The 12540-nt window shown below is 39.6% G+C and overlaps 1 protein-coding gene across 1 annotated transcript; it reads right to left on the bottom strand.

Moving 5' to 3' along the window:
- Positions 1 to 73: 73 nt before the first annotated feature.
- On the bottom strand, positions 74 to 12262 carry scn1bb (sodium channel, voltage-gated, type I, beta b). Its single transcript, XM_041808271.1, has 6 exons — positions 11083 to 12262; positions 10818 to 10984; positions 7494 to 7731; positions 5716 to 5857; positions 2744 to 2818; positions 74 to 585 (listed from the first exon to the last, which is right to left on the bottom strand). Exons 1-5 carry the CDS (start codon positions 11132 to 11134, stop codon positions 2749 to 2751), a joined length of 669 nt encoding a protein of 222 aa, XP_041664205.1. The 5' UTR covers positions 11135 to 12262; the 3' UTR covers positions 74 to 585; positions 2744 to 2748.
- Between the last annotated feature and the right edge of the window lie 278 nt (positions 12263 to 12540).

Below are 12540 nucleotides of genomic sequence, written 5' to 3'. Positions count from 1 at the left end.
CCAAGTCAAACATTTTCAAATATTTATCAGAGAAATTAGCAGCTTCTAACAAAACATACAACCATGAAACAACTTTTCCATCACATATTCAGTTTTTATTAGTACATCTTAAGATTTTCTTCAATGTACAGCTAGTAACTGGAAAGACAGTCTATCATAGTCCATTACATTCTATTTTAGAAATACTTTACCATACGTGTGGTGTGTCTCATGTTTTATACATCAGGTGGTGTTAATGTCGTAAAAAGCTTTCTTTAACAATCAGCCTCGTGTACAACGGACCCCCTTATGGTACATTTTATATAAATGTGTGACTACATAGACTTAAAGAAATACTGTATGTACAGTATATGCTCTGACAATGTGGCTCATTAATGCATAATGGGTTCTCATGTAAGTGCAGAACATGCTTTTGCGCTGAGTACTATATACAGTGCTGGTACCATGCTCTCTTTGTATGTCGTATCCATTAGGTGATCTATGAGGAAAAGGTAAAATAAGAGATTTGAGATGCAGAGATCCCCCCCAGAGTTGTCTTCATGCAGGTCAGAGGTTGGAAGGATGTTTTCGGTCTGTGGAAGAAGCCTGAGGAGAAAAGAAAACAGGTAATAATGAGTTTGATTGTATATTTATGAAATATACTGTAGTGTTTGTAGGAAAAAGACAGGCCAACAATAAACAGCGAAACCTCTTGGATTAAGTTTTATATGTAGAATGGATAAAACTGATGCAGTGGATGCGTTACAACAGTTGTTTCAGTTTAATTACCTCAGCTTACACACACCAACCACTTCAGCTTCTTATTGCAAATATAAAATTAGTCGATCACATGGCAGCAACCAATTTATTTAGTCATGTATACATGAGCAAGACAACATGCTGAAGGTCAGAACCAAGCATCAGAACAGGGAGGAAATGTGATTTAAGTGTCGTGGTTGTTTGTGCCAGACCCAAGTTGTTCACCAACTGCCCTTGTTGATGGCAGAAGTGGGAGGCTGACCAGACTGGTTCAAGTTGATAAAGGCAACACTAACTCGAATAACCTCTCGGTAAAACTGTGATATGAAGTAGAGCATCACTAAACACACAGCATGGTGAACCTTGAAACAGATGGTCTACAGCAGCAAAAGACCACACTGGGTGCCACTTCTGTCAGTTAATAACAGAAAACTGAGGGTACAGTTTACACAGGCTCACCACAATCAACAATATAAGATTAGAAAATGATTGCATGTCTCTTTTGTTTTATTTTTTTAAGATGGCTGATTTCTGGTGCAACATTTAAATGATTTGGTCTGAATTTGGCATATACAACATTAAACTCCTGAGACCCAAGCTTTTATTAGGTGGGAGTTTTTAAAGTTCTTCTAGATATATGGGGTGAATAGGAAGAGAGAAGCATAAAAACTAATCATTGTACCTTAACAACAAGCAGTTTTTAAAGGATGTCCACATATGAGGACAGTGGGTTTATTTTAGTGTATAAAAGTAAAGACTCCACTGTGTAACAAAATATGGGCCATTCACTAAACAGGTGCAAAATATATATTGGTTTCATTCCAAAATCTCTCCAAGCTATACTGAACGGTAAATCACTTACTAAGGCTCAGTGTCTTCCCCATTAGCAAGTTCCAGTCATAAAATTTGAAGAGTTTTTGTACCTTATACCTTTGTATCGAGACTGGCTGTAGAAAATTTTGGTGGAAATGGCAGCCATCTTTAATGTACACTGATAATTATAATGTGCTTATGTGACCCCATGATGGCATACAAAAGGGCCCCAAATGGGGCTAACAGATCTGAGTTAAGTAAAACTAGGTGCAACAGTGTTAGGAACCAAAAATATAATGTCTTCATATGAGGACACAGGTTCATAGGAGGTTAAAGCCTACCAAACCACTAACAACCATGCCACGCTCCAAGACACTTAAAAAGAACCCTGCATTAACTGACCTCTTTGGTGCCTTTGACATAGACAAAACTTTACAAACTGCCTTCTGTGGTGCCCTATATGTGGACAAGATTTGACAAATACCCCCCATAAGTGCCCCCTAAATAGATCAAATTTGACCAAGTACCCTCTTGAGTACCATATGGAAAAAATTTGGCCTAGTTCCTTTGTGGAGAAAATTTGATTTTTTTGCTCTCTACGTAGGCAAAATTTGGCCTTATTAGTGGTCTCATTAATCATACAAACTGCTCTCTTAAGTGTCCTTTAAGTAGTCAAAATTTGGCTTAGTGCCCTTTCACTGGATATATGACAAAGTGTCTCTTAGTATTATCTATGGACATTACATGAAAATTTCCCTCCGTGCTGCCTTTCCAGTAGATAGTAAATGATAAAGTGCCCTCCAGGGTTGTCTTCCAGTGGGCAGCATGTCCTCTCAGTGAAAATGCAATCAATTAATCACTTGCCTGTTTCTTTTTTAACAGAGGTGTAGTAACTTTAATCATAACTTTAAAAAAGTTTAACTATTTTACTACAAAAGTTTGACTATTTTTTGAATGATGGTGCCTCTCTGCACACAGCAGGTGCCCTTTTTATAATTTCTGTCCCTGCCCCTCAAACATCCTGAGTGTGCCACTGGATAAGAGATTTTTTTGGCGTGATGAAATAACTTTGTTTACTTGAGATCATATTGCAGTGACTTGAACCTCCAAAATAAAAGGTCTAGTTATTTTGAGCACCCCTGATTTCATCTTTCTGATGACACTAAAAGGCTGTTTCACTTCATGAACTTACCAGTGCTATTCTCCGACCTGCACTCCCGCACAGTTGTCTTTACTCTCCGAGGCTATCGCTAAATATTCAGCATTTCTGCATGGAAAAGGGAAAGAGAAACAAACCTTAGTGGTAATCAGAACATTTTACACTATCCAAATGAATTGGATGAAAAAAAAAAAAAAAGTGATCCATCACAACGATGGATGCGTGACAGTTGTTGTTCCGTTTTTGACTTACAGGAGGTGGGATGTTTTGGTTTTGGTTTTGGTTTTGACTAGGAGGGAGGATGACAAGATGGGAAGGACAAGACGAAAACATGACGAGTAGACACAAGGAGCGTGAGACGTTAGACAAAACAGAGACAGTAAAACACACAAACACGCTTGAAACACTGATGGTCTTATAAACAAAAACAGGTCATACTTTGGACAGAAACGTAAAAGAGAAACCAAGGGGGGGTGGGGGTTAAAAAACTTCAAAGTTTTAATAGTACTTGTGTGACTTTGGCAGTACAACATGAATAAAATATGACTTATTCATGGCAAAACACACTTTTCAAAGCCTTATTTTCACACTAGAAGTTAAGCTTTTCTTAAGTTAAGACCCCCTTACACAAGCAAAATCCAACAGTGTGAAAATATTTACAGCTAAAAGCTTGTTGGTGCAATGAACATGAAAGTGCGGCTGCAAAGCTAACTGCTAATACACAGGCCTGCCAGTAAAATGCTAGCACTAATAGTCACAAGAGCTCATCACGCCTTTCTTTCATGCAGGTTGAGTTTTGTATTTCCTGTAGCTTCTTTTTACTCCTGTTTTCTGTAGTTTTTTTCAGTCACCAGCAAAGTTAGCAAAGAGCTGAAAGAAGCGCACCAAGCTAAAAGGGCTGCTAGCTTCCATTTAGCTTGATAACTCAATAGCAAACACATCTCTGAATTCAGATTTTTAAGTCAAACTTATATCGTGGGTTTTTGTGTACAAGTAGCCTATCTGTAAACCAGGTATTTTTAGGTGAGGGGAAACATGACGGGTTAATTAAAGTTTAGCTGTCAAGCTAGCTAACAAAATAGCTTCCTTCAGTTTTGACCATGGATGCAAGATAACATTTTTGTCTGTGTTGACCGATATTTGCCACTTTTTTCCTTGTCCCAGTCTTCCATTCACTGAGGGGTTTAAAAGATACAAAAAAACAAACAAGCTAACAGCACTGCTAGGTGTCAGTGAGCTAAACTGCTGTGAATTCAGCTTTGCTCAAGAGACAGATAGCATCAACTCCTGTCTGACCACGTTTAGACTTCTGTCTGTTACTTTTGAAGGTGACGTACTGAGGTCTATTAAAGCTAAGCTAATGAGCTGCAGTAGCTTCCTTCAGTTTTGGCCATGGATGCAAAAAGCCTTGAGTGCTAGTTCAGACTAATTCCACTAAAGTTGTCCAACTGCATTTATAGACTGTGTGGAAATTGCTCTAGGCTCTTAGTTTCATATTTGAAGATTAGAGGAAGATGCAGAGTGACAACCTCCACAGTTTAAAAATGTGCATCCTCATGTCTAAAAAAATAAAATAAAAACTGTAGTCCCTTCAGTGTCCACTTGAGGCTTGCTGAAAAGCTCAGTATTCCAATTAACACCCATTTTAAAAAGCACATTTTTACAGCAGATGTAAGCATGCTAACAACCTTGTTCAAAATGTTTTTGGCTGAAGTAGCTCCTGTCTTTGTTGGCACTGCATTTAGTTGGTTTTATTCCTATCTTTTAGGCAAAACCCATAGGTGTAGCACAGGGGGAAAAGGGTACTGATTACCCAGGCCCACAGTAGGGAGGGGCCTTTGAGAAGCCTGCAGTGGAAAGTGTGTTTTAATTCATTTTTTTCTTAGTAATTAGTGTCATTATCGAATCAAAAGCAACAAAATGAAGCGGTCAACAGACTGAAATTTGTACCAGATAGAATAAAATAAAATACTGGGGGCCCCTTGCTCCTTCCTTAAAAATGTCAAAATGGTGTTGTCCAGCCCTGCAAAATAATGCAAGTAAATTTAATTTTACCACAGTGAAAATATTGCTCATAAATGGGGAAATTATGGTTCCAAAATACATTAAAATGCATAAGCATTTGTAAAAATGAAGTGTTTGTTGCTTGGGTAGCTGGTCGAGGGAGGCCCTGTGTAATATTCTTTCTGGGAGCCCAAAATCCCCAGCTATGCCCCTGACAAAACCTATGCAGTCACCACAGGGAACCACTCATCTTCCATTTTGCACGATCTGTTGTATACTGCAAGGTTCAATTTTATGTCCAGTTATTTTCTGTATAAGCTCCCACTTGGAAAAATTATCCAGAATCTTAACCTTTCTTTTCGTTTTTATGTTGATAACAGATACACCTTCCACCAAGACCTGGTGATCCTAATAGCCTTACTGTCTCCAGGATATCAGGATGTGTGGATGGCATTGTTGTTTTTCTAAAATAAACCAATATTTTCAAAAATACCAGCCTACGTGTGGACTATGTCTGAGACTACGTTCATATTTGACAGACAGTGGGGGTTGCCCTGAACCTGCACTCTTTCTTATAACCAGCAGAGGGCGACTGTAGAAAGAACTGGTGGAAAAATAACCCGTCTGTTTTAGGCTTCACAGGAATGATGTTCATGTAGTCAACAAAGACTAAAATAGTCCTCATAAGTAAATCATATGTCAGATCAGATTTTTTTGTTTCACAGTGATTGAAGTCAGCATATCTAGAGTTCTCTTTGATGTCTCTAATAAATGGGGATATTTTCTTTCAGGCATCTTATAAAGCTCTGCGACCGCAGCATTGTTTTGAGCTTGACCACAAATCGTTGGTTCAAGTCACTGAAAGCTTTTCATCACTAAAGAGGAGATTTTCTCATCCATAAAAAGCTTTTCTGGAATCCTTCAACATCACAGATGGCGTTGAGGGATTTTCATGCCTGGAGCACGATGAGCATGCAGATGTATTTGACAAAAACACTTACGCTGCTTCTCGTAACGCTTCTTCCCCAGCTGCTGCGATCTTCCTGTAGCAGTATATCATCTCTATTAGGAGCCAGACCTGAAGGCCGATGATGGACACGTACATCATGATCTCAGACACAATGGAGGCTGTCCCTCTGGTGGCTACGAACAGGAAACAGAGAAATTAATAAGAGACACCTGCTTTGGTGTGCAAGCTCAGTCCCATTTCCTGCCTTTAAGCTCCCCACCCTTCACTCATTTTGACCACCATATTAAGGCCTTACAGAGTCCATTATTAAGACTTCTATGAAGTAGGTTTTTAGAAGAAAGCCTTTCCTATTTTATGACATTTGCTGACTAGTTTGGGGATGATATACCTTTCTACTAATATTGTCATTAAAAACAAGCATTTGAAATTAATGGCTGAAATGTAAGCACCTTTAATATCCTTGAGTGTGACTTAATACACAGTCAAAGTCAACATATAAATGATACCTCATGAGGCTGCAGGGATTGTTTAATGTTGTATTGTCATATTGTAAAATATTTTAGCATATTATACTGTATAAAAACCTCCCATATCATATGTTTTACATGATATTGTATCATATGGTACTGTATAAACTAAGTTGTATCGTATCTGTTTTTGTTGATCTCTAGGCTGTCTTTGACACACTAAACCGCCAAATTCTTCTCCCCACACTCTCTGAACATGGTATCTCATGATCTGCCCTCCAGTGGATCTTGTCCTACCTTGTAGGGAGATTTTTTTGAGTCACCTGGAGGGGACAAGTGTTCAAGCCACATGGATTATCAACAGGGATGCCTCAAGGATTAGTGCTTGGTCCGCTCCTGTTCTCAATTTCCCCTAAAAATACCGCCTCACTCGGTGCATTATCTACTTCCGTTGTGTCTCATATCACTGCTATGCAGATGATACTCAGCTCTTCCTATCATTCCCACTAGATGGCACAGGTGTCTCGGCCGGGATCTCATCATGCCTTACTGATTTTTTTTTAATTACCACCTCCCTTTTTTTCGCAGTCCCTTTATTTATACCTTTAAGAAAAAGACAAGGACACAGCCATTCCGGGATCACCTACTGTATTGTACTGCTTGCTGTCATATTGCTATCATATCATACACTATATGAACAAAAGTATTCAGCTACTTGACCATTACACCAACATTGATTGTGATGACGTATTCAGCAACGTGTACTTTAATATGGAGTTGGTGCCCCTTTTGCTGCCATAACAGCTGCCACTCTTCTTGGAAGGCTTTCTGCAAGATTTTGAGTGTTTCTGTGGGAATTTGTGCCCATTCATTCTGTAGAGCATTTATGAGATCCTGGCTCACAATCTCCATTCCAGCTCCTCCCAAAGGTGCTTGATGGGGTCAGGGCTTTGTGCGGGCTGGACAAGTTCTTCCACACCAAATTCATCAACTATGCCTTTATAGTCATTGCTTTGTGCACTGAGGCACAGTCATGTTGGAATAGAAAAGGCCTTCCCCAAACTGTTGCAACAAAGTTAGAAGCATAGCAAAATGTCTTGGTATGCTGAAGCATTAAGGTTGTCCTTCACTGGAGATTTCACTTTGCAATGATTGACATGATAGCATTAAATTCAGAAATCAGTCAAATGCTCATTCAGGCCTCTATCAGCATTAATATGAAAACCTTGTCCTACAAGAGTGTTAGAATTTTTTAGATTCTTGAATATTCTTTAACTCAGTTTTTCCTGCTAATATTCTGAAATACAGCTGCTTTTGTTTCTGTCTGGTGTTGTAATCATACCTTTAGCCACCACAGTGAGATGGACCACTTTGCTGACGACAGTGTTGTATTCGTAGTTATCATAGAAGAGGATCCGGTTGAAGAAGCACTGATAGGTTCCAGAGTCATTGAAGGTGACGTTGAGCAGGTATATGGATGCATCTTGGATGTCGTTGCTCCTCTTACTGCCGTTCCAATCGACGCGGTCCATAAAGTGGTCGTGCTCTATGGTGGGGCCTTCCTCATTGTAGGTGTAGATCTAGAGCCATGGAAAATAAAAACAAAAAAATGAAAATACTGGGGCCATAGAAAGGGGTTTTCATAGCACACAAATCAAGTACATTGATATAGCTCAGGATTACGCTTAACTATCGGACACATTGGAAATCTGACTTTAATCCTCCCAGCCTCAATGCCTACATGTTCTACACAAGTTTATTTTATTTATGCCAACATTAACAGCTAATGTTAATACTTTAGTACATTTTAGGCATCTTGCGATCCTATGTTTTTTTGTTTGTTTGTTTTAATACATTTTAACTTTAAAGAAATCCCTTATTTTGTGGATTGCAATGGCCTTCATCCATCCATCTCCTGGTTGTTTTCATGTTACGGCAAGACAAATGCCTTGAAATATTTACATATATATAATCAACAATATTAGTCCTCTCATTTCATTATCGTAACTGCTAATGCTAATATTAGTGTTCTATCTAACACAGTTGTTACTGCTGATACTTCACATAATGTTACCATTATTACTGACATTATAGCCATATTGGAAACACTAGTGTAATATAGGTTTATGGCCTGGACAGCCATAAATTTATCTTACAATATTCTTGTCTCTCTGTCTCTCTCTTTATATCCAGTTTATCCCAACACAACATTGCAGATGGCTGTTCAGCATTAATCCGGTTCTGCCGGGTAAAAGAATGTTTCTCTTGACACTGTAACTTTGCTAGAAGTTGCTTAATTTTGAGCTCATGGGGGGTAAATGTTGGGTCTCTATAAATATAAAAAAATATAAAAAGAGAATGGTGTAGACCTTCCCTCTTTGCAAAGAGTCTTGCGATAACATTGAAAATAAATTGGTGCTCCACAAAAAAGATTCTATGGGGCAAGGAACCTTATATGGAGGTCCCATACTTCCTGTTATCTTCAGAACTTCCGAAATGCAGTTTTCCACCTCTTTTTTCCCCAAAAAGGCTCTCAACATCATAACTATCCATGGTAAGTTGACAAAACTCACATTATTCAGGTGAATAGTAATGCTAAAAGTGATACTAGGTCTTGTTTGCATTGGATTTCTAGCATCTGTAATTTTAGTGTAAAAAATGGAGAAACCATATATTAAGACATATGGCCATTTGATCTAGCAAGCCCACTCATGGTATTTTCTTGACAAATAACTTATTATAACAGAGGACAATAGCACTCATAGCAGTGGTTCCAAGCCTTTATTCCTTTGGGTCCCCCCTACTTTTATCTGAGAAAAGCTAAGGCCCTCAGGACCCACTTGGAATAATTGAATATGAGTTTTGATTATTTCCATGGTCAAAATCCCAACATAATAGGCCCACATGCACTTCTTACTTTAAGTGTTGTAAATGTGTGTGAACCAAAACCTGGAACTTCTGAGATTATGAAGTCGAAAAGTTGAAAATCTAACAACTGTTTTCAGTTCAGTTTCTTGTAGCTTTTTTGACATGACACTGTTGTAAATTTACAATTTTCAAACTTAAAGTATTTAAGCTTCTAATGTCAAAATGTATTTCCAACTTTTTAATCTCTGAAATTCTGAGTTTGCTTTGTTGTAATTGCTCTTTAAATTTTCCTCAGAAATGTATAGATTCTGTCTCTTTTCATCTGAAGGTTGGCTCTATTATGCCGCCTAGATTTTGTTTCGGATCATGACCTCTTTTTTAAATATACACATCAACTTTTGACGACATCAGAGCAGTCAAGGTGCCCCGCCCCAAATCTCTGATGATATGAGGTTTTATTTGTGCCTATGGTGCGGGCAGCCAACACATCTGAAAAGGTGCAATCAATGCTGAAACGTAGAGGTTTAAGAGCAACACATGCTCCCAACTAGACTACGTCACTTTTAGGGAAGGCCTTGTGTATTTCAGCAAGACGATTCCAGACCATACACCACATCCATCACAACAGCATGGCTTCACAGGAGTAACAGAGAATGGGTGCTGAACTGGCCTGCCTACAGTCCAGAACTTTCACCAATAGAAATATTGGGGCATCATAGAATGAAAAATCCAGCAAAGAACAAACTCCACTAACTGATCTCCTCACTTCCCAGTCGTTTACGGAGTGTTGTTAAAAGGAGAAAGGATTCTACACAATGCAAACATGGCCCTACTTTTTTTTAAATGTGCTGCTGCCATCAAATTCAACATGAGCCTATATTTTTCATGAAATGGTGAGATCTGCATGTCATTGCATTTTTTTAATTCACATTTTACACAGTGCCCCAACTTTTTTGAAATTGTGTTTGTCCTTATGTTGTGAACAATCTTTTAGGTTCACTTATTACTGGGAGCTAATGCACACGGATGAAGAAATAAGCATGTAAACAACATGCTGTGTACAAGAACGTACACATGAGATACAACCTATTTTGAATGCAGGAAACAGTAGCAGAGAAAATATATGGATGAGATATTCATCACAAAAATTTGGACAACCCAGTCTTCATACATGTTCTCCTTTTGTCAGAATGTGACTTTTTATTTACTGGGTCAGATCACCTAAAAGTTATTCAGCCCCACACATATAGGATTCTCGGAATAGGACATTTTGAACGACCCCTCCCTTCTTCCCAGAGTATTTGTTCTCTGAGATTTCTTCACAATGAGGGCCCTTCATCCCTATTTCCCTCTTTGGTCTGACTCCCCCTCACATCTGGAATCTGAGCTGTTATCCAGCTGCATGATTGCAACATCCACTCCAGCCACTTCCGAAGAACCTTACACAAGATCAGCACATGCAATGCGTTATCTCTGAAGCTTTTAATGATCTGTGGTGTAAAATATCACAATCGATTCTGGCTGAACCTCACGGTGGTCTCAGCTCTGCCCGCCATCATGTAAGTGAGGGTGAATGTGTGAGTGAGAGAGAAAGGGATGAAGAGAGGAAACGAGTGAGGTCACGCTCCTCTTAAGCATGCATATATTAATAGTGGGGAGTCTTGAGGAATGTAGCCTGAGACAAGTTGGATTTTAAGGATGCTTTCAGAGCAATAACCCTTTCTCTACTTCACAGTGTGCTGCGCCAGACATTTTCTGCTTGCTTCAGACTAAAAAACTCCTGAGAGAGGGTACTCACATGAACAAAGTCGGCCTCTCCTTTGGCCCTGAAGTACCACTCGACTGTGGCAGCTCCTTCCACCTCGCTCCTCCTCTTGCAGGAGATGCAGACCATTTTGAAGCCATTTCCTGCTACTGCCTCTGTGTCTGAGTCCACCTCTGCACACGCCCCATGACACTGGTACACTGTTTGAACACAATAAAGAGAAGCAATCATTACTCTGTGTTTACATAACATAGCAGCAAATTACAACGGCTGCATGCACACAATAAGCTTAACTCACCAAACAAGCTGCAGAGGAGAGAGAGAAGCAGGAGGTTTACTGCTGCTGCCATGTCAGAGGATGTTAGAGCAGCTGTTGTCTTTGATGAGGAGTCTCCAAAAGTCCAAACTTTTACAGACAGCACTCAAAAATGAGCACCTCCAAGTTTGTAAAGGTTAATATTTGTATATCCTAAGATGAAAGAAGCTTTAAATCCTAACAGCTGTGCATCAGTAAAGTGCTGCCAAATGTGACACAGGAATCTTGCAACTAGACATGCATTGTAAAGTGCAAAATGTATCCGCCTACAAGCCGCCTCAGACCTTTGTGGATAACGTCCCAACAGTAAGACCACTGTTACTGTCTCCAATCTTTGGCACAAGCCAGCAACAGTTTCCTGTTGTTTACAGGATGAATTGCCAGAAATTATTGCTGCTTTGGAGACAGCCCCCTTCTTTATCAAGCCTATTTAGCTAATGCAGCCAAGTGGTGGGCTTTGTACTTTTAATTAAGGGGGAGCACATGGAACATTACAGATATCTGGTGACTCACAGTGTTCCCCAGAGCAACACCCTGAGATTTGATTGTATTTCTCCCTGAGGATCCTAATGTGAGATGCACAGATCAGTCATTAAACCTGCCAGGGGATGCATGCTCAGCTCCTCTGTGTTGCAAAAATACAGACAGCACGAGTACACAAAGCTTATAATAAATGTTTTAGGATTTTGTGCAACATAAAAGCTACAGACTGGACGTCTTCAAAACATAAACACACTAGTGCATATACAGTTAATTTGCATGCTCTTTGATAAGAATCAAATGGCTACCTCTTACAGGCTACACGATACTAATATCAAATTGACCAATCTAATGGTCCAAAGATGTTTCTCCTTAATGGTGTCTCTGAAATCAGAGCCTACTATCCGGCTGTAAAGGCCTCCTCTGCTCGAGTCCTCTCTCCGGAGAAGAAAAAAAGGATGCTGTCCTTTGCCTGTGATGACAGCTGAATGTGAAAAAATGTGAAAATATCTCATCTGATCACTCCGTGCTCGTAGAAGAGACGCTTCTTTGATCGCGCAGGCATTGCAGAAAAAATACTGCACGAGCACACACGGCTACATAGAAAATCCAGCCCACCCAGAAATAAAAATATAATAAACGTGCCAGTTCAAGGTTTTATTCCTACGCCACAGCGGCACCTCTGTCGCTCTGCTCGCAGGATGCTGCAGATGCACTGCGGTAAAACACGGTAGTGCGTGTATGACCAAGCCGACACCTCACACAATGAGTGTTAAAGCTTAGTCACTACTCTGTTTAGAGTCAAACAAAATTCTATTTGACTGGAAACGGCTTCGGTGTTGTTATGGAGCATCCAGGGTTGATTATGTGAGAATAGTAAGCTTTAATGGTTTTGGTTAACGCTGTCTAATATAATGGTGAACTGGCCCTTTAAACTGAATCAAATGGGGCGGGGTGATC

Source organism: Cheilinus undulatus, linkage group 16 (assembly GCF_018320785.1).
Source record: "Cheilinus undulatus linkage group 16, ASM1832078v1, whole genome shotgun sequence".
NCBI classification, from domain to species: domain Eukaryota; kingdom Metazoa; phylum Chordata; class Actinopteri; order Labriformes; family Labridae; genus Cheilinus; species Cheilinus undulatus.
Note: the sequence above shows the minus strand (reverse complement) of the source record. Positions and strands in the feature narration are given on the sequence as shown.